At 49.2% G+C, this 22,938-nt stretch overlaps 1 protein-coding gene across 7 annotated transcripts in view; it reads left to right on the plus strand.

The window, feature by feature from the left end:
* Positions 1 to 15,414, plus strand: part of ABCC9 (ATP binding cassette subfamily C member 9) — a 199,141-nt gene extending 183,727 nt beyond the window's left edge. For 5 of the 7 annotated variants that reach the window (XM_088454786.1, XM_088454783.1, XM_088454787.1 and 2 more), the window contains 8 exons: positions 604 to 734; positions 2,187 to 2,265; positions 3,452 to 3,560; positions 4,453 to 4,556; positions 5,235 to 5,368; positions 5,582 to 5,644; positions 6,469 to 6,637; positions 15,114 to 15,200. In XM_088454786.1, coding sequence (XP_088310912.1) covers positions 604 to 734; positions 2,187 to 2,265; positions 3,452 to 3,560; positions 4,453 to 4,556; positions 5,235 to 5,368; positions 5,582 to 5,644; positions 6,469 to 6,606 — 758 coding nt within the window. In that variant the 3' untranslated portion in view covers positions 6,607 to 6,637; positions 15,114 to 15,200. Of the gene's footprint in view, positions 1 to 603; positions 735 to 2,186; positions 2,266 to 3,451; positions 3,561 to 4,452; positions 4,557 to 5,234; positions 5,369 to 5,581; positions 5,645 to 6,468; positions 6,638 to 15,113 lie in introns of all 7 variants that reach the window. The other 2 variants (XM_088454784.1, XM_088454788.1) reach the window with 1 other exon arrangement.
* The last annotated feature ends 7,524 nt before the right edge of the window (positions 15,415 to 22,938 follow it).

Raw genomic sequence — 22,938 nt, forward strand, 5'->3', positions numbered from 1 at the left:
TGTATTTATCCTGCATTGTTTTGTACTGTTAATAACTGTTTTTCTTGTGCGCTCATTTGTCTATGTACTATGTAAGGAGCTGCGGAACCCTTGTGGCGCCATATAAATAAAGGATAATAAACTATGCATTCATTCAAATTATTTGTTTTTAGTAGGAAGTATCTGTCCTACATGAGTAATAAAACCATTGATTCCTGGCTCTTGCGGCGACTTCAATCTCGCCAGAAACTTGCTGGAAATTCACCACTTTTCAAAAATCGGAGGCTGTTACATTCCCCCCTGGTCTCTGATGGGGCGTATAATGCTGAGCACAACGATACGGGGATCTGAGATACCATTTAGTCAGCCATATTGTCCGATTTCATTATTTGCAATATGACCGTCGTAAAGTAGTGTGAAAACGCTCATAACAGCGACACATTGTGACTACGACGTCGCTGATTATACCTCACACACCCATCGGGGTGAGCAGTAAAATGAGTGAAGTTACTCTCCCATACTTACCGCGATGTGCGCAGACAATTGACGCGACAGCGCGCTGCAGATAACTTAGAATCTAATGTTATAAAAGCAATAATATAATCTTGTGCCCCGCTATTCCAGATACGCAGCAGGTTCCGGATGACTGGCCGAAGGATGGAGAGATTAAAATAAGTGATTTGTGTGTACGATATGAGAGTAACCTGAAACCGGTGCTGAAGCACGTAAAGGCGTACATTAAGCCGGGGCAGAAGGTACGATGCTCGGTGTATAAGAGATTATCTGGTTATTAGGTAAACCGCACAATGTAAAAAAAAAAATGAAGGTAAAATGAAATCGGAGGAAAAAATGTGCTGTTCAGTGTTACTCTGCTATAAAGTATCTCTTCCTCACTGCTCCAGTTATTATGGTTTGAAGTTTGCGTTCTTTGGGGTCAATCCTATTACGTGCTATGATCTCACATGTGTGAGACATCGCGACAGTGGGCGCACTTTACGGAACGGCACACCGCACCCTTTGCACCTAATTAGATTGACCCCTTTGTCCGAGTTCACAGCTTGCAGTTAAAATTAAAGCCATTAAAATGAAATTAAAACTACATATTATATTGTTTTTACTGTTTATTTTATTTTTTCTATCCAAACAGTGAACATTACTGGTAGGTGCGAGGTCTAAATTCAGATTTGCATAACAATTCTACGTAAAATAATTCTATATTATATAGCCAGCTAAGGGTCGGAAAGTCGCGGCCGGTGAAATGCAGTCGCCGCTGCAATCTTTTCGCCTCATCCGTCTGTACTTTGACAATGTGCGCACCCGCTTTTTGCCCAATTCAATTCCAAAACAGGTGAAAACGCATATGTGCTATGCAGCGAAGGGTGAAACTAGCGATAAGGACAGCTTATATTGGGGAAATCAGTCTACACCCCATAAAAACCTCACTGACCCTGGAAATCAATATAGAAGTGTATTAATAGCCCCTATAAAAGTATTTAGGGTTCTTAAATTGAGTCAAAGGGCTGTTATATGCATATTTGTATAAGTGTGGATAAATTTTATAAAGCAATTTCTATTGTGAAAAATAATTGCTGTAGTTATATTGGGGGTACATTCATTTTATATGGGTATATTTTTGGATCTCTAGAGTGTCTTTTTAAAAAAAAATACCTGCTGCAGCCCCCTGCAATCCTAAAATCCCCTGTCCAATCCATACAGCCCCCCAAATACCTGTCCTAGAACTCTAAACCATTTTCAAACACTATTTACATTTTCACCCCAAAAATGACATTTTTTAGGGGGAATTAAGATTTTTTTTTTTTTTTTTGGGGGGGAGGCTATTTAGTCATTAGGGGGAGTGTCCAAAGGGTTCTGAACCAAATCCCCACATTTTTAGTCAAAAATAGGGATTTTGCTCATCTTTTCTCCTGCCTTTGGGTGGTGAAACTTTTTCGCCTTGTTTTTGCCTATGGAGTTTTTCGCACATACGAAACCAATTAGGTTTCACATATCTGAAGTTCCTGAATTCACCAGGAGAATTTGGCGAGCCCAGACCCCCGGTCATTTGGGTGGCTTTCTCTTACAGATGTGCCGGAGAATGGTTCCTGGAGAATTATATAGATTCAGCTTCATGATAACTTTGCCTGTGAAGTGGTTTCAGATATGAGATTTGTCTTTGTATAATGAAATTTCATCTGATCTGTTACTAGGTTGGAATCTGTGGCCGGACGGGCAGCGGCAAATCTTCCCTATCTCTGGCTTTTTTCCGAATGGTGGATATATTAGATGGTTGGTTGGTATTATTATCTGTACCCGTACTTTCACTCCTGATAGACTGTTAGACAGGTCCCTTATATTCCATTGTCCTGTACAGACAGACGGTTACACTAGTCCCTCAGTAATCTATACACATCCTGCAACATTGCTGCCAATTATAGGAAATTAGCTAAATAGTTGGTTAATAAACCAATAGAAAGCAACAGATTTGCCCGAACCGGCTACAATATTACAGCGCCGAACCTGCGTCGCACAGGCACCTTACAGCCTGTATATATCCCAGGCTTCTATTAAGCTTCCATCATTCTAAATAAAACATATAGTTAAATTAGACTTCATCAACAATATCCTAATTTAGGAGGGTTTTCATCAGGAATGGAATTAATAGGAAATGATTATCCCAGGGTGGAATGCGCTCGATGCTGTGATTATATATATATAATGTCTGCAAAACGCATTGTGTCCTGGGAAATAACGACTGTCATCACTGAATGAGAACAGTAATTGTAGCTACTTAGGTAGAACGTAATTAATATATAGAAATGGCTAAATGATAAACAGTGTATATCATTAAAGGGGCTTCATTAACCCCCCCCCGGCAAATGTTTAACAAAGGGCCTAAATCAGAGCTGTACAGACCTGCAATGCTCACGGTCATCTCAGATGGTTTGATAAGCCGCACTGCGCACGCGCAGATCTCATCCTGCGACATCGCTCGCAGTACCCAAAACGCAGCAGCCTGTTGACAAACTGTATGGGGGGGGGGCTTAGAGGTGGAGACAGGGACCGTTTGCCAAAACGGAGACGCGTCTTCGCACACAGCCCGCAGATGCCGGCAGTACTAGGCGTCTTTTTACACTAGACGCCTCCTGCGACATTATCATTTCACACAGCCGCCGTCGCTATAGGGTCCATCTGTGAATGAGGCCCAGAAATCCTCCGCACATTAGGAACAGTTCCTGAATAGTAACGTCTATAGTGTTTGGAATTTTCTTTTTTCTATTGTGATCATGTCGTTTATTAATATTTTCAGTTAATATTGTCCACGTTTTCTTTTTATATTTATTAAAAGCTAATATAGTATTTATTATTTTACACTTATTAATTACGTTTATTTTGCCCCCAATAAGAACCACCGTTTGCGCCATCTCATTCTGTTTCTGCGTCACAGGTGACTATTTATCTGTTTCTCGCGCAGGTAAAATCGTCATCGATGGAATAGACATTTCCAAACTTCCTCTTCATACGTTGCGCTCCAGACTGTCCATCATTCTCCAGGACCCCGTATTATTCAGCGGCTCAATACGGTAGACGAATATGACTTCTCACGTTATACGGTTCAGATACACACGTCGGCATAAGCCAGCTTCTCCTCTCGCTCCAGCACTTTACGTCACAGGTTTCCAAATGCTTCTTTCCATGTAGCGCATTTAGGCCCTGATTCAGACCCGCTCGCTGCCGCAGGCAGCTCGCAGGGTCTGTGGGCGTTTTATTGATTTTTTTGTCTCCAGGCCGCTCGCAAAGCTGTGGGTGGACTGCGAGCGGGCTGGAGACCGACGCAATTATCGCGACCATCGGGCTTGCGACGAGACCCTGGGGTAGGGTCTTGGCTGCAGCAAGCCCGAGTGAACTTCCTGCTCACTAGTGATGTCAGTAGGTCCTCCCACAAACCCACAGCTTTGCGATCGGCCTGGAGACAAATAAAAAAAAAAAAAACGCCCACAGAACCTGTATCTGCTGCCTGTCGGCCAGTGTGTGCCCGTGAACTGTCGATGAACGTCACCGTTCAACGACATATTGCATTGGCTGTGCTGCAGAGCCGATGGACATATGTCTGCAGACTGCCTGTACACACACACAGCGACAGCTGCGAGGAGGAGGGCGGGACACACCCCCCCGACACGCCCACCGGTGCCAGGTCCCGCCCCCCAGGGCACAAGCAGATGATGATCGTGCAGTGTGTATGAACGACCATCATCTGCAGATATATCTGTATAGTGTGTACCCACCTTATCTCTCAGACAGCTGCGGATAATGTGATAATGTGTAATGTCCTCAGTACTGTGCAGGGGCCCCTGTCACTGGGAGACGCCCGCACACCTGAGCACCTGTCTGGTGCGGCCAGCGCAATGCTCTGCACAATGCTCTGCACACATCACATAGAGAGACGCTACAGTAACACCTCTGTCTCATGTGCAGGCTGAACCTGGACCCGGAATGTAAGTGTACGGACGACCGGCTCTGGGAAGCCCTGGAAATCGCTCAGCTTAAGAACCTGGTGAAGTCTCTGCCAGGAGGGCTCGGTACGTGTCAGGGGGGATTCTCAGCTACACTGACATTTCCATTTAAAGAAATGTAGCTGGAGCCGCAGTTAGAATCTCTCGTGTGAGGAACATCAGACAGGCGGCTCTGCTGAGCGTTTAATGACTCGTCTGTGACACCTGGATTATAGCGTCTGTATAGTTATAGTTCATTGTCTGGGTGTCTGTCTGTCCGTAACACAGCATCGGTCTGTAACATTCTGTCTGTCTGTACCATAGCGTCTGTCTATACCATAGTGTCTGTCTGTCTGTAACACAGCACCTGTCTGTCTATACCATAGTGTCTGTCTGTCTGTAACACAGCACCTGTCTGTCTATACCATAGTGTCTGTCTGTCTGTACCATAGCGTCTGTCTATATCATAGTGTCTGTCTGTCTGTAACACAGCACCTGTCTGTCTATACCATAGTGTCTGTCTGTAACACAGCATCGGTCTGTAACATTCTGTCTGTCTATACCATAGTGTCTGTCTGTCTGTAACACAGCACCTGTCTGTCTATACCATAGTGTCTGTCTGTCTGTAACACAGCACCTGTCTGTCTATACCATAGTGTCTGTCTGTCTGTAACACAGCACCTGTCTGTCTATACCATAGCGTCTGTCTGTCTGTACCATAGCGTCTGTCTGTCTGCATAACGCAACCTTCCCCTCATTGCGCAGACGCCATGGTCACGGAGGGCGGTGAGAATTTCAGCGTGGGACAGAGGCAGCTTTTCTGCTTAGCCCGAGCGTTTGTCCGCAAGAGCAGCATCCTGATAATGGACGAAGCCACCGCGTCGATCGATATGGCCACAGTAAGTTCCTTATTGCTGGATGGATTTTACCATTCTTCCCTGTTACTGCAAATTATTGTTTTTAAAGCAAATATATTAACAGCCACCAAAGTTATAATACATCTAATATTGTAAAATAAATCTCTTCGGAAGATCTAAAATGATATTAATGTTACATGTGATCTATACTCGTTCTCCAGAGCGCTCATTAATACACCCTGTTCTTCTGCGCAGGAGAATATTTTGCAGAAGGTCGTTATGACGGCGTTTGCAGATCGCACTGTTGTAACGATTGCGGTAAGTATGGGGAGTGGGCGACATTAGGTGGCGTGAGGAGTTTTGCATTGAACAAGACGATGATTGCCAGATTCTCATTTGCCAGCTGGGAAACGTATTTAACCTCTGCGCTAGACGGGCAGTGACACGCCACCAAATAATCTGTATCCCTTTTACTCTGACAACAAAATCCTATTCAACAGGGCAGCAAATGGGCAAAGAGCGTAATAACATAGATGAGGAGGGCTTATATCACATTCATGATACAGCGCTTGGCGAAAACATGCCGCGCCGCTCTGTAATACCCCGGCCACTTACATACAACACGTACTCCCCAAAGTATAAAGCGCCTTCACCTTGCCGTGTATATTGCTGGGTGTGACGTGTACGGTGGAACAATAATAACAGCTGTCGGTAACCGTGATATATAAACACCAAAGGCAAAAGGTAACGAGGTAACGATTATTTTATTGATGGATTATGAACAATTAGTAAATCAGTTCTTCATCTATTGCGGAATCTTGTATAACTGATAATGTATCCAGACCGCTGGTGTCTTTCTGCCATATAACCGGAATCTGACCTAACGTTAATAGACACAACAAGCTCAACCCTAACGGCAACTGGCGAGCCAGGGGTTAATGACTCTGTGCCCCGATCTGTTGTGAATATATCACTTGTCACAATGTAACTTAGGTTGTTCTCTCTCTCTCTATTTCACACTGTACCTGCTGGTTACTTACCTGATAACATGACGATAAGTCATTCGCTCTCCCTGTATCCTTTATCTCCCATCTGACCTTCCTTCTCTCTATCTCTTGTGTCTTCTCTTCTCTGCGCTGTAGCACCGAGTGTCCTCCATCTTGGACGCAGGCCTGGTGTTAGTCTTGTCCGAGGGTATATTGATAGAGAGCGATACCGCCACAAACCTCCTCACCAACCCGGATGGTCTCTTTACCTACCTGGTCAAGAGTCACAAGTAGATTGTGTCAGATCTCTCCTGGCCGCCCTCTGGTTGGTACAATGATTAGAGAATATCAGATGCATCGCATACGGGGCCCGATTCAGACCCGCTCGCTAGGCTGCGTTCGCACGTAGCCTGCCGATGTTTGCAATGTGCGCATGCGTATAAGACACAGTGCGTGAACTAGTCCATGCGATCGGGAAGCGTTCGCTCGCAGCGCATAGCCACCTCGCTAGATTGAGTGACAGGACGAGCCGTTTGTGGATGGTGACAGGGGGTGGTCGATGGAAACGGGGGGGTGGTGGTGTGAACGCAGGCGTGTCTGAGCGTCTTAACGCCGTTACAAAGGCGTGCATAATTATTACGCAGCATCAGAATACACGTGACACTGCTGAATTACACACTGAAGCACTCAAAGTGCTTGCGGTAGGGTGCGGTCAGCCACAAGTGCTGCATACGGATCCAATGGTACCCGATGTACCGATGGTTACATACACTTCCTGAGATGACGTGTATTACTAAGGGAAAGTGGGCATCTTAAGACAGGCTGGTGGGCATCTAAATACACACCGCGATCGCACGCCAAGACATAGAGGGCGTGCTAATGCCTTGCCGTGCGTTCGCGGAATTTGCATACTTTGGCTGCGTGCGAACGCATCTAGCGAGCGGGTCTGAATTGAGCCCACAGTCTCTATTCCTATGTAATGTGGGGATACACATTGTGAGTTATTAACAGTGAGACTCCCAATTCTTATCTTACTATGTGCAGCCTATGTACTAAAGGGAGTGTAATGAGCATATGGTTCCGTAGAATGATTTAGGTTTCTGCTCCTCATTAATGGTGTATAACAGAATGGATCCCTGATGGTCGGCTGCCCAATAATGTGTCGGATCGGAGCCGCTGGTCAGGGTGGCAATGTACGCCCTTACACTGAGTGCTTCCTACCAGTGTGCACGTTACTGTGCTCCCCTCACACAGTCATTGCTCATTATACAAACCTGCCAGGAACTGCTGCAGCTCACTTACATATATACAGTCTCCTTTACCGGCCGTTATAGGCAGAATAGTGTCAGATATCCGCAGCCCCAGAATGGGTACACTGGTGGGGGATCCAAAGCCGGACCCCTCCCTGTAAGACACACTTAGAGGTACAGTATGAATTGTATTATCTGAACATCATGAGACACCTGGTTATGTCAGGCAGGGGGAGAGACGTAGATTTGGGCTGTAGAATCATATTTGTCACTTGGCCCTAGCACAGAACGACAGTGTCCTTTTCCAATATGGCCATTCATGTGTCACTCAGTAACTAGGCTGCTTGTAGATTACATGAGGACCTGTCCTAGATACAACTCTCCTTTCATCAGCACAATTAATTTCCCCTCCATACAGCTCTCCTTAGTACAACTCTCCTGTCCTTAATACCTTTATTCTTCCCAAAATATAACCCTCCTCCTCACACCTCACAGAACAACCCTCCTCCCCACAGTACAACCCTCCTCCCCACAGTACAACCCTCCTCCCCTCTGTACAACTCTCCTCCCCTCTGTACAACCCTCCACCCCTATGTACAATCCTCCACCCCTCTGTACAACTCTCCTCCCCTCTGTACAAACCTCCTCCCCACAGTACAACTCTCCTCCCCTCTGTACAACTCTCCTCCCCTCTGTACAACCCTCCACCCCTCTGTACAACCCTCCACCCCTCTGTACAACCCTCCTCCCCTCTGTACAACTCTCCTCCCCTCTGTACAACCCTCCACCCCTCTGTACAACCCTCCACCCCTCTGTACAACTCTCCTCCCCTCTGTACAAACCTCCTCCCCACAGTACAACTCTCCTCCCCTCTGTACAACTCTCCTCCCCTCTGTACAACCCTCCACCCTCTGTACAACCCTCCACCCCTCTGTACAACCCTCCTCCCCACAGTACAACTCTCCTCCCCCCTGTACAACCCTCCTTCCCACAGTACAACTCTCCTCCCCTCTGTACAACTCTCCTCCCCTCTGTACAACCCTCCACCCCTCTGTACAACCCTCCACCCCTCTGTACAACCCTCCTCCCCACAGTACAACTCTCCTCCCCTCTGTATAACCCTCCTCCCCACAGTACAACTCTCCTCCCTAAGGTACAACTCACCTCAACACAGTACAACTGTCCCTTTCCCAACAGTAAATCTAGCCTCCCTGCAACTCTCCTTTCCACAGTTCAACTCTATGCCCCTCAGTATTACTCTCCTCTCCACAGTACAACCCTCCTCCCCTCAGTACTGTGCTCCTTCCTCCCCTGAGTACAACTCTCCTCTCTACAGTACAACTCTTCTCCCCTCAGGACAACCCTCTTCCCCTCTGTACAACTCTCCTTCCTTCCATGAGTACAACTCTTCACAATACAACTCTCCTTCCCAAGGTACAACTCACCTCCGCACAGTACATTGCACATTTCCTCACAGTAAAACTAGCATCCCTACAACTCTCCTTCCCATAGTTCAACTCTCCACCCCAGAGTACAAATCTCTTCCCCTCAGTACAACTGGCCTCTCTACAACTCTCCTCCCCACTTTACAACCCTCCTCTCATCAGTATTACTCTACTCCCCACAGTACAACTCTCCTCTCCTCCATATAACTCATTCCCACAGTACAACCCTCCTCTCCTCCATATAACTCTCATCACCACAGTACAACTCTCCTCACCACAGTACAACTCTCTTCCCCTCAGTATTACTCTCACCCCCTCAGTATTACTCTCCTCCCCAAAGTACAACACTCTTCCCCTCAGTATTACTCGCCTCCCCTCAGTATTACTCGACTCCTCACAGTAAAAGCCTCCTCTCCTCCACATAACTATCCTCCCCACTGTACAACCCTCCTCCCCTCAGTATTACTCTCCTCCCCACAGTACAACCCACCTCCCCTCAGTATTACTCTCCTCCCCACAGTACAACCCTCCTGCCCTCAGTATTACTCTCCTCCCCACAGTACAACCCTCCTCCCCTCAGTATTACTCTCCTCCCCACAGTACAACCCTCCTCCCCTCAGTATTACTCTCCTCCCCACAGTATTACTCTCCTCCCCACAGTACAACCCTCCTCCCCACAGTATTACTCTCCTCCCCACAATACAACCCTCCTCCCTTCAGTATTACTCTCCTCCCCACAGTACAACCCTCCTCCCCTCAGTATTACTCTCCTCTCCACAGTACAACCCTCCTCCCCTCAGTATTACTCTCCTCCCCACAGTACAACCCTCCTCCCCTCAGTATTACTCTCCTCTCTACAGTACAACCCTCCTCCCCTCAGTATTACTCTCCTCCCCACAGTACAACCCTCCTCCCCTCAGTATTACTCTCCTCCACACAGTACATCCCTCCTCCCCTCAGTATTACTCTCCTCCCCACAGTAGAACCCTCCTCCCCTCAGTATTACTCTCCTCCCCACAGTACAACCCTCCTCCCCCCAGTATTACTCTCCTCGCCTCAGGACAACCCTCTTCCCCTCTGTACAAACCTCCACCCCTCTGTACAACCCTCCACCCCTCTGTACAACCCTCCTCCCCTCAGTACAACTCTCCTCCCCTCTGTACAACCCTCCTCCCCACAGTACAACTCTCTTCCCCTCTGTACAACCCTCCACCCCTCTCTACAACCCTCCTCCCCACAGTACAACTCTCCTCCCCTCTGTATAACTCTCCTCCCCACAGTACAACTCTCCTCCCTAAGGTACAACTCACCTCAACACAGTACAACTGTCCCTTTCCCAACAGTAAAACTAGCCTCCCTGCAACTCTCCTTCCCACAGTTCAACTCTATGCCCCTCAGTATTACTCTCCTCTCCACAGTACAACCCTCCTCCCCTCAGTATTACTCTCCTCCCCACAGAACAATCCTCCTCCCCTCTGTACTACTCTCCTTCCTCCCCTGAGTACAACTCTCCTCCCTTCAGTACAACTCATCTCCCCTCAGGACAACCCTCTTCCCCTCTGTACAACTCTCCTTCCTTCCATGAGTACAACTCTTCACAATACAACTCTCCTTCCCAAGGTACAACTCACCTCCACACAGTACATTGCACCTTTCCTCACAGTAAAACTAGCATCCCTACAACTCTCCTTCCCATAGTTCAACTCTCCACCCCAGAGTACAAATCTCTTCCACTCAGTACAAATGGCCTCTCTACAACTCTCCTCCCCACTTTACAACCCTCCTCTCCTCAGTATTACTCTACTCCCCACAGTACAACTCTCCTCTCCTCCATATAACTCATTAGCACAGTACAACTCTCCTCTCCTCCATATAACTCTCATCCCCACAGTACAACTCTCCTCCCCACAGTACAACTCTCTTCCCCACAGTATTACTCTCCTCCCCACAGTACAACACTCTTCAACTCAGTATTACTTGCCTCCCCTCAGTATTACTCGCCTCCTCACAGTAAAAGCCTCCTCTCCTCCATATAACTATCCTCCCCACTGTACAACCCTCCTCCCCTCAGTATTACTCTCCTCCCCACAGTACAACCCTCCTCCCCTCAGTATTACTCTCCTCCCCACAGTACAACCCTCCTCCCCTCAGTATTACTCTCCTCCCCACAGTACAACCCTCCTCCCCACAGTATTACTCTCCTCCCCACAGTATTACTCTCCTCCCCATAGTACAACCCTCCTCCCCACAGTATTACTCTCCTCTACACAGTACAACCCTTCTCCCCTCAGTATTACTCTCCTCCCCACAGTAAAACCCTCCTCCCCTCAGTATTACTCTCCACGCCTCAGGACAACCTTCTTCCCCTCTGTACAACCCTCCACCCCTCTGCACAACCTTCCTCCCCACAGTACAACCCTCCTCCCCTCAGTATTACTCTCCTCCCCACAGTACAACCCTCCTCCCCTCAGTATTACTCTCCTCCCCACAGTACAACCCTCCTCCCCTCAGTATTACTCTCCTCCCCACAGTAAAACCCTCCTCCCCTCAGTATTACTCTCCTCCCCACAGTACAACCCTCCTCCCCACAGTATTACTCTCCTCCCCACAGTACAACCCTCCTCACCTCAGTATTACTCTCCTCCCCACAGTACAACCCTCCTCCCCTCAGTGTTACTCTCCTCCCCACAGTACTCTCCTCCCCACAGTATTACTCTCCTCCCCACAGTACAACCCTCCTCCCCTCAGTATTACTCTCCTCCCCACAGTACAACCCTCCTCCCCGCAGTATTACTCTCCTCCCACAGTACAACCCTCCTCCCCTCAGTATTACTCTCCTCCCCACAGTACAACCCTCCTCCCCACAGTATTACTCTCCTCCCCACAGTACAACCCTCCTCCCCTCAGTATTACTCTTCTCCCCACAGTACAACCCTCCTCCCCTCAGTATTACTCTCCTCCCCACAGTACAACCCTCCTCCCCACAGTATTACTCTCCTCCCCACAGTACAACCCTCCTCCCCACAGTATTACTCTCCTCCCACAGTACAACCCTCCTCCCCTCAGTATTACTCTCCTCCCACAGTACAACCCTCCTCCCCTCAGTATTACTCTCCTCTCCACAGTACAACCCTCCTCCCCTCAGTATTACTCTCCTCTCCACAGTACAACCCTCCTCCCCTCAGTATTACTCTCCTCTCTACAGTACAACCCTCCTCCCCTCAGTATTACTCTCCTCCCCACAGTACAACCCTCCTCCCCTCAGTATTACTCTCCTCCCCACAGTACAACTCTCCTCCCCTCAGTATTACTCTCCTCCCCACAGTACAACCCTCCTCCCCTCAGTATTACTCTCCTCCCCACAGTACAACCCTCCTCCCCTCAGTATTACTCTCCTCCCCACAGTACAACCCTCCTCCCCTCAGTATTACTCTCCTCCCCACAGTACAACCCTCCTCCCCTCAGTATTACTCTCCTCGCCTCAGGACAACCCTCTTCCCCTCTGTACAAACCTACACCCCTCTGTACAACCCTCCACCCCTCTGTACAACCCTCCTCCCCACAGTAAGACTCTCCTCCCCTCTGTACAACCCTCCTCCCCACAGTACAACTCTCCTCCCCTCTGTACAACCCTCCACCCCTCTGTACAACCCTCCTCCCCACAGTACAACTCTCCTCCCCTCTGTATAACCCTCCTCCCCACAGTACATCTCTCCTCCCTAAGGTACAACTCACCTCAACACAGTACAACTGTCCCTTTCCCAACAGTAAAACTAGCCTCCCTGCAACTCTCCTTCCCACAGTTCAACTCTATGCCCCTCAGTATTACTCTCCTCCCCTCAGTACAAACCTCCTCCCCTCAGTATTATGCTCCTCCCCACAGTACAATCCTCCTCCCCTCAGTAGTACTCTCCTTCCTCCCCTGAGTACAACTCTCCTCCCTAAAGTACAACTCTTCTCCCCTCAGGACAACCCTCTTCCCCTCTGTACAACTCTCCTTCCTTCCATGAGTACAACTCTTCACAATTCAACTCTCCTTCCCAAGGTACAACTCACCTCCACACAGTACATTGCACCTTTCCTCACAGTAAAACTAGCATCCCTACAACTCTCCTTCCCATAGTTCAACTCTCCACCCCAGAGTACAAATCTCTTCCCCTCAGTACAAATGGCCTCTCTACAACTCTACTCCCCACTTTACAACCCTCATCTCCTCAGTATTACTCTACTCCCCACAGTACAACTCTCCTCTCCTCCATATAACTCATTCCCACAGTACAACTCTCCTCTCCTCCATATAACTCTCATCCCCACAGTACAACTCTCCACCCCACAGTACAACTCTCTTCCCCTCAGTATTACTCTCCTCCCCACAGTACAACACTCTTCAACTCAGTATTACTTGCCTCCCCTCAGTATTACTCGCCTCCTCACAGTAAAGGCCTCCTCTCCTCCATATAACTATCCACCCCACTGTACAACCCTCCTCCCCTCAGTATTACTCTCCTCCCCACAGTACAACCCTCCTCCCCTCAGTATTAATCTCCTCCCCACAGTACAACCCTCCTCCCCTCAGTATTACTCTCCTCCCCACAGTACAACCCTCCTCCCCACAGTACAACCCTCCTCCCCTCAGTATTACTCTCCTCCCCACAGTATTACTCTCCTCCCCATAGTACAACCCTCCTCCCCACAGTATTACTCTCCTCCCCACAGTACATCCCTCCTCCCCAGTATTACTCTCCTCCCCACAGTACAACCCTTCTCCCCTCAGTATTACTCTCCACGCCTCAGGACAACCTTCTTCCCCTCTGTACAACCCTCCACCCCTCTGTACAACCCTCCTCCCCACAGTACAACCCTCCTCCCCTCAGTATTACTCTCCTCCCCACAGTACAACCCTCCTCCCCTCAGTATTACTCTCCTCCCCACAGTACAACCCTCCTCCCCTCAGTATTACTCTCCTCCCCACAGTAAAACCCTCCTCCCCTCAGTATTACTCTCCTCCCCACAGTACAACCCTCCTCCCCTCAGTATTACTCTCCTCCCCACAGTACAACCCTCCTCCCCTCAGTATTACTCTCCTCCCCACAGTACAACTCTCCTCCCCTCAGTTTTACTCTCCTCCCCACAGTACAACCCTCCTCCCCTCAGTATTACTCTCTTCCCCACAGTACAACCCTCCTCCCCTCAGTATTACTCTCTTCCCCACAGTACAACCCTCCTCCCCTCAGTATTACTCTCCTCCCCACAATATAACTCTCCACATCACAACACATCTCTCATCATTACATTTACTCCCCTGAACACACGGACAGTAAAAAGTTTGACAGTGTCTAGATAGACACCAGATGTTAGACAGTCAATATGTCGACAGGGACAAAAGATCAACTGGGACAAAAGGTCGACATGTAATAAGGTCGACATGGTCAAAAGGTCGACACAAAAAAATGGTCAACAAATTTTTCTAGCCCTAATATTCACCCTTACCCTCCCCTTGGTGCCTAACCCTAACTGTCGGGGTAGGCGTCTGACCCTAACTGTCCCTTCTAGTGCCTAACCCCAATATGTTTTAATTTTTCCCTGTTTGGGGCAATGTGTTTATTTTCCTGTGGGGGCAATGTATTTGCCAGCCACCATGCACAGGAATGACTAACAGCTGGGGAAACAACTGCAGGGGCGGGCGTACGCATGGCTTCAGAGGTAGTCTGGCAGCTCTTAAGACTAAGTTTTTTACTAAGTCAGCTCAGCATGAGTGAGGGGTGATGGGTGCTGGCCAGGTGAGGGGTGATGGGTGCTGCAGCTGTGATCTGTGCTGCTGGGTGAGTGGCACTGTGCTGGGTGAGTGGCACTGTGCTGGATGAGGATTGCTGCGGGTGAATGTGATGGGCATTGCTGTCTGCTGCTATGATCTGTGCTGCTGGGAGTGGGGTGCTGAGGCGGATCTAGTGGCGGTGCTAGGGGGCACAAGCCAAAATCTTGCCTAGGGCATCAAATTGGCAAGGGCCGGCCCTGTACTGAGGTGGACGTGGAGGGTGGCACATTGTATTATAGTAGCCACGTTACTCGGCCACATTTCTTACTGTGTGTTCACGTTCTCCCACAGCACCGGGTACACACCATCCTCACGGCAGACCTGGTGATCGTGATGCGTCGGGGGAACATTCTGGAATATGACACGCCAGAGAGCCTCCTCGCCCAGGAGGACGGGGTCTTTGCTTCCTTTGTTCGAGCCGACATGTGAAGAGTCCTTAGGCCGCATGCAGTATTTTTATAGCTTTTTATAATAAATGAAGTGTTTATATTTTGTATTTAATAAAGCATGGTGATATCAGGGCCGGCGTGACCGGACTTCAGTCCTCTTTATACGTTTGCAGCATTTGTACGGCACATAAGAATAAAGTTTTGCTCACTGATGTTTTCCTCTGATGACTCTCTACCATCTCCACCTAAATAGTATAAAGGACCTGGGGTATTCGCAATGTACAGTAATGCTTTACACGTCCACAGCCTGTCCTATACCCACCGTACTAACGCTTTACACATCCACAGCCCATCCTATGCCCACAGTGATAACGCTTTACACATCCACAGCCCGTCCTATGCCCACCGTGATAACGCTTTACACATCCACAGCCCGTCCTCTGCCCACCATGCTAACGCTTTACACATCCACAGGCCGTCCTCTGCCCACCGTGCTAACGCTTTACACATCCATAGGCCATCCTCTGCCCACCATGCTAACGCTTTACACATCCACAGGCCGTCCTCTGCCCACCATGCTAACACTTTACACATCCACAGGCCGTCCTATGCCCACCATGCTAACGCTTTACACATCCACAGCCCGTCCTCTGCCCACCATGCTAACGCTTTACACATCCACAACCCGTCCTCTGCCCACCATGCTAGCGCTTTACACATCCACAACCCGTCCTATGCCCACCATGCTAGCGCTTTACACATCCACAACCCGTCCTATGCCCACCATGCTAGCGCTTTACACATCCACAGCCCGTCCTCTGCCCACCATGCTAGCGCTTTACACATCCACAGCCCGTCCTCTGCCCACCATGCTAATGCTTTACACATCCACAGCCCGTCCTCTGCCCACCATGCTAACGCTTTACACATCCACAGCCCGTCCTATGCCCACCATGCTAACGCTTTACACATCCACAGCCCGTCCTCTGCCCACCATGCTAACGCTTTACACATCCACAGCCCGTCCTATGCCCACCATGCTAACGCTTTACACATCCACAGCCCGTCCTATGCCCACCATGCTAACGTTTTACACATCCACAGCCCATCCTATGCCCACCATACTAACGCTTTACACATCCACAGCCCGTCTTATACCCATCAAACTAACGATTCAAGTATCTATTTGGAATCTTGCAGAATTATATATGCGCTGGATTAACTTGCTATTAGGTTTGCGTATTGTTTGCACCATGTGACAGGGTCAGTGACATGATGTGAGCAGGGGAATGGGGGCAGCAGCAAGCCACAGACTGAGAGTTATATATTGTGGGAGGAGCAAGGTCACCAGCAGCACAGAGTATATCAGGAGATGAGTGATTTGTTAGTGAGGACAGGGCTGCATGTGACAGAGGCAGTGACATGATGTGAGGAGGGGAATGGAGGCAGCAGGAATCCACAGACTGAGAGTTATATAGTGTGAGGAGCAGGGTCCCCAGCAGCACAGAGTATATCAGGAGATGAGTGATGTGTCAGTGAGGACAGGGCTGCATGTGACAGGAGCAGTGACATGATGTGAGGAGGGGAATGGGGTCAGCAGGAAGTCACAGACTGAGAGTTATATAGTGGGAGGAGCAGGGTCCCCAGCAGCGCAGAGTATATCAGGAGATGAGCAATGTGTTAGTGAGGACAGGGCTGCATGTGACAGGGGCAGTGACAGGATGTGAGGAGGGGAATGGAGGCAGCAGGAAGTCAGACTGAGAGTTATATAGTGGGAGGAGCAGGGTCCCCAGCAGCACAGAGTGTATCAGGAGATGAGTGATGTGTCAGTGAGGACAGGACTGCATGTGACAGGGGCAGTGACATGATGTGAGGAGGGGAATGGAGGCAGCAGGAAGTCACAGACTGAGAGTTATATAGTGGGAGGAGCAGGGACCCCAGCAGCACAGAGTATATCAGGAGATGAGTGATGTGTTAGTGAGGACAGGGCTGCATGTGACAGGGGCAGTTATGCTATTTTATGCTTCATTTTATTTAAAACTTGCAACATAAAATATAAATAAATACATAAAATAGAATAAATATACATAACCAAAAAAACAGGTAACCATAATATTTAATCATATTTAATCCCCACAAAAAGAAAACTAATACAAACAACTGAACCTACCACCTATATACAATCCACTCCCTCCAAGGGAAAACTAAGCAAGGATTTAAAGACACCCCTAAACTATCTACATCACACTCTAGCCTATCTAACTTTACCTACCCTTACCCTTCACCACTATCCAACACCTACAGGTAGATGTATGCAAACCTTTCCATTAAAAACAATCACAACATCAAAAATCTACGGGGGAGTGAAAGCAGAAAAATAACCCATAGCTGGACATAGAAAAGACTGTCTACCACCCACTCAAGGGGGCTTCAAGTGGCCCCAGCGAGACCAGCTGACAGCATCCAGCCTTCCCTTATCCAGATCTATCATCCTCTTCACCTCCACCTCCTCACAAGGGAGGACATTTTTCCTTATGGTAATATGACACTGTGCATTCCATGTGTGCCCCATAAGCCCACTCAGGGTAACTGAAGCCCGAAAGGCACGGGATACCAATGGCCCTTGATACCTCCTACATTAAAGGGACACTCAATCAGGAAATGGTCCATCATCTCCACCCGTGGACACTCCTCCCGTGGGCAACCACGATCATTGGCATTCCTCCACCTGAGGTTCCCTCCAACATAAAGCCAGGCAAAATCATTAAACTTCTGCGGTATCCTCTGGGAATTTAGCAGAGATAAACCGGCTGAAGCGACATAGTCTGGACAGTCCTTCAGTGACAGCCGGACATGGAAGTGGGTCTGCAATTTTTTTTTCCCCTCCAACTCCCTTCTGGAAAAGTTTTTCACTTCACCCACTTCCACACCATATCACCTTCAAGCTCAGGATGACATAGATTGGGAGGTAACCATGCTGAATCCGAAAGCTTTTCACTTGGCCTCCCTATATCCACAAACTGGGGAAGGGAGACACCCACAATCTGAATCCCTCTACCCCCCGAGGGGAAGCATCTAAGAACATACTCCCAACGTTCAGTTTTAAAAAGGCTATTACAAAAAAGATGACAGGGTATACCATGTCTAAATCCCCGTCTTTCCTCGGTCTGTAGGTGATGCCCCTCTTGACTATATTGATCCCATTTCCCCACAACAGCAGGAAGAATAAGGAATTCAATCTTGACCACATAGATTGAGGCAAAAAACACACATAACTGACATATAAAAAACAGGAATCATGTAGGTTTTGCACAGGTCAACCTTTTCCCTCAAAGATAACTTCCATCTTTTCCAGCTCTCTACCTTCCTGGCCGCATCCTCTAGCGTTTTATCCCAATTTTGGGAGGCGTAATCAGCATGGTCAAATTTGATGCCTAGAATTTTGATTTGCTGTCTAACCTAAGGGAAGCTGTCCGGAAGGTAGAACTCATCACCTTTCTCCCCCATCCAAAATACTTCACACTTCTCACGAGTTACCCTGGACCACGAATCTTCAAGAGTGTTCACAGATGAGGAGTTCCACATCATGGGCCTCTGTCTGTGAAGACAGAACCACCGTGACGTCATCCGCATAGGCCACCACCTTCAGCGGGCACTCCATGCCCAGCTGCATCCCCCCCACAATTCCACTCTCTACCCTTCTTATGAAGGAATCGATTGCAAAAACATATAGGAGGTGGCTCAGGGAAAACCCTGACGGACACCAGAACCCACACCAAATGTGGGAGCCACCCAACCGTTCACAAGTAGGAAGCTTTCAGCCTGACGATTAATAGCCTGCAACCAATTCACCACCCGCTCTAGAAGACCATACCATTTCAGTAAAGCCCAAAGGTACTCATGGTTTACCCGGTCAAAGGCCTTAGACTGATCCAATGCCAGTAGGTACTTTCCCCACTTCTCAGCCCTGCACCAGTAAATGGCCTCCCGAACACCAACGACAGCACTAAACGTGATACAACTCTTCACCGTGCAGTGCTGAGAAGGTGAAAGCAACAGCTCAGAAAATTCCGATTTGTCCCATACACTGTTTCTATTACCTTCAATTGTTCCTCCGGTAAAGCAGATTTGTCCAATGCCGGCATCCCCTGTGCCAACAGCTTTCCCTGCATGCATAACCCAGCATCGATAACGCCCTGCACATTCCTAGTACCTATTTCGATTACACCCTGCAAGTCTCTGGAGTGTGTACCCCGAGTCTCCCCAGTTGCAGGTACTATACCTCCCCCTGTAGACCCATTAAGGCTCTCTCCTCAGTGCTTTTCTTTTTTTCCTAAATCTCTTTCCGCCTTAGCTGCGCCAACACGATCTCCATTTCAGCCTTGTACACCACCTCAACCACACATCCTGCACCTCCGTCTCCCACCCCCACAGGTGAAACTGGTTCATACGAGGTGCTAGCAGGTACCCGGGACCGATCACCCGCCGTACCTCCGGCACCCCGCACACTGTCACTCACCTGTGGGATAGCCGGCCTTACGACATCACCCGATTCCTGCCTCGCCTACAGGCAGGATTCTTCCATCACCTACACGGCTATCTCCTCTCGGGGTTCTGCATCTGCCATACTGTTCATCCCCACATCAACCTCACCAGCCACCGCCATTACTGCCACGTCACCGCCATTACTGCCACGTCACCGCCAGCATTAGACATACTAGCGTCTACCACATCTGTCAACTCAGCGCCCGGCAGTGTACCTTCCTGCCGCAACACCGCAAGCCTCTTTTTACCCCTTTCAAGGGTGGCCTCAATAGCCGATACTTCATCTTTCACAGCCGGGCGCTCCCACTTGTAACAAGAATTTCTTCTTTTTTTGCCGCCAGTTTTAAAGACATTTTCTCTAATGTATGAGCTGCATACACGTCCTCTTCCAGCTCAATATCTTCCTCGCTATCAGCAAGGGACTCCATATCACGGACAGCTTCGGTGTCAGCTGGACCCGCTCCCCCCGCCGCTTCACCCCCGCTGCCGCTGCTTCACCTCGGGTTACTTCACTCTGGGGAGCACCCTGCGGAGGTTTGGGGGGAGCTACCCGCAGTCCCAATTGCCCCATCGAAGCCGCAGTAACCACCGCATGCTGGCCAGCAGCCAACAGTACCCTGTGTCCCTTCTGCACGGAGTTCCAGGCTCTGCCCCCCAGGAGGATATGTCCCTCCTGGGGAAGATGCAGGGGAAGCCCCCTCGTCACTGCCACTTCAGCAGCACACAAGCAGTAAGACAGCAATCCTCTCCCCAAGGAGGAGGCTCCCTTACTGGGGAAGCCTGCAAGAAAAGCCCCTGTTTCTCGGCCTCACAGCTCAGCAGCACAGCTCACAGGAAACTCCTCCTCCCAATACACACCTCTCACATGGCAGTGACAGGATGTGCGGAGGGGAATGGAGGCAGCAGGAAGCCACAGACTGAGAGTTATATAGTGGGAGGAGCAGGGTCCCCAGCAGCACAGAGTATATCAGGAGATGAGTGATGTGTTAGTGAGGACAGGGCTGCATGTGACAGGGGCAGTGACATGATGTGAGGAGGGGAATGGGGGCAGCAGGAAGCCACAGACTGAGAGTTATACAGTGGGAGGAGCAGGGTCCCTAGCAGCACAGAGTGTATCAGGAGATGTGTGATGTGTCAGTGAGGACAGGGCTACATGTGACAGGGGCAGTGACATGATGTGAGGAGGGGAATGGAGGCAGCAGGAAGCCACAGACTGAGAGTTATATAGTGGGAGGAGCAGGGTCCCCAGCAGCACAGAGTATATCAGGAGATGAGTAATGTGTTAGTGAGGACAGGGCTGCATGTGACAGGGGCAGTGACATGATGTGAGGAGGGGAATGGAGGCAGCAGGAAGCCACAGACTGAGAGTTATATAGTGGGAGGAGCAGGGTCCCCAGCAGCACAGAGTATATCAGGAGATGTGTGATGTGTCAGTGAGGACAGGGCTACATGTGACAGGGGCAGTGACATGATGTGAGGAGGGGAATGGAGGCAGCAGGAAGCCACAGACTGAGAGTTATATAGTGGGAGTAGCAGGGTCCCCAGCAGCACAGAGTATATCAGGAGATGTGTGATGTGTTAGTGAGGACAGGGCTGCATGTGACAGGGGCAGTGACAGGATGTGTGGAGGGGAATGGAGGCAGCAGGAAGCCACAGACTGAGAGTTATATAGTGGGAGGAGCAGGGTCCCCAGCAGCACAGAGTATATCAGGAGATGTGTGATGTGTCAGTGAGGACAGGGCTACATGTGACAGGGGCAGTGACATGATGTGAGGAGGGGAATGGAGGCAGCAGGAAGCCACAGACTGAGAGTTATATAGTGGGAGGAGCAGGGTCCCCAGCAGCACAGAGTATATCAGGAGATAAGTGATGTGTTAGTGAGGACAGGGCTGCATGTGACGGGCAGTGACATGATGTGAGGAGGGGAATGGGGGCAGCAGGAAGCCACAGACTGAGAGTTATATAGTGGGAGGAGCAAGGTCTCCAGCAGCACAGAGTATATCAGGAGATGAGTGATGTGTTAGTGAGGACAGGGATGCATGTGACAGGGGCAGTTATGCTATTTTTTATTAACCTTTATATATGTAGTGTTGTCATATTACGTAGGACAGTTATTGTTTAATCATGATGTGTATATGTATCCTAAAACTAGAAGCTACCAAGCAGTATTAGAACAGGGAAGTATTACGTGTTATCACTGGTACAAATAATGGCCTCTAGTCATTCGTGCCTACTTTTGAAAAAGCATTTCAGGGAGATTGTGAAAGCAGCATCTATGAGCGCGGCGGTAAAGTGGGCGTGTACTGCTACATGTGAGGGGCATGTCATACATGTGATAGGCGTGTGCTGCTACATCTGAGGGGCGTGTCATACATGTGATAAGCGTGTACTGCTGCATCTGAGGGGCGTGTCATACATGTGATAGGCGTGTACTGCTGCATCTGAGGGGCGTGTCCAGTCAGCACCGTTGGTTCCTACAGTACCTCCTCGTTTTCCAACTAAAATGGTATATTCTAATCTAAGATGAATATGGATGCCCCCTCCTCCTACCCCACGGGTCGTCGTGCCACCGAGATAGATTCCAGTCTATGGCTCATGGGAGTCAATCTCATCGTAGTGTCTCTGCCAATCCCAGTCCTCACACCTCTGTGGGATAAGCCTTTTGAGGGAACCAAGATACCAGTCGCATACACCCATGGGCATCTATAATAAGGCTAATTGGGGAGAGGGATTCTCTGACTATGCCACACTGCCAGTCACATACACCGAGGGGGCATCTATAATAAGGCTAATGGGGGAGAGGGGTCCTCTGACTGTGCCACGCTACCAGTCACATATACCCAGGGGGCATCTATAATGAGACTCCTGGGGAAGATGGGTCCTATGAATGAACCACGCTGCCAGTCACATATACTGAGGGGGCATCTAAATAATGAGGCTACTGAGGGAAAAGCCTCAGGTGACAGGTTTTGTGGGGCAGCAAAGTGAATGGAGTTATGGTAGAAAAGAAATAACCAGTTATATTTATACATTTCTGTCAGTATAGAGCAGTAGACACATCTTACATCCAGCAGTCACATAGAGTATAAGACACGTTGCCCAGGCCAGGTCCAGTATGTATCATCTGTGGCCCATTACCCGCCTGTCCCAATGGTCAGTGGCTGCTGGACGCTGTAAATTTC

Source organism: Taudactylus pleione, unplaced genomic scaffold (genome assembly GCF_031769625.1).
Source record: "Taudactylus pleione unplaced genomic scaffold, aTauple2 ptg000632l, whole genome shotgun sequence".
Taxonomy (NCBI): domain Eukaryota; kingdom Metazoa; phylum Chordata; class Amphibia; order Anura; family Myobatrachidae; genus Taudactylus; species Taudactylus pleione.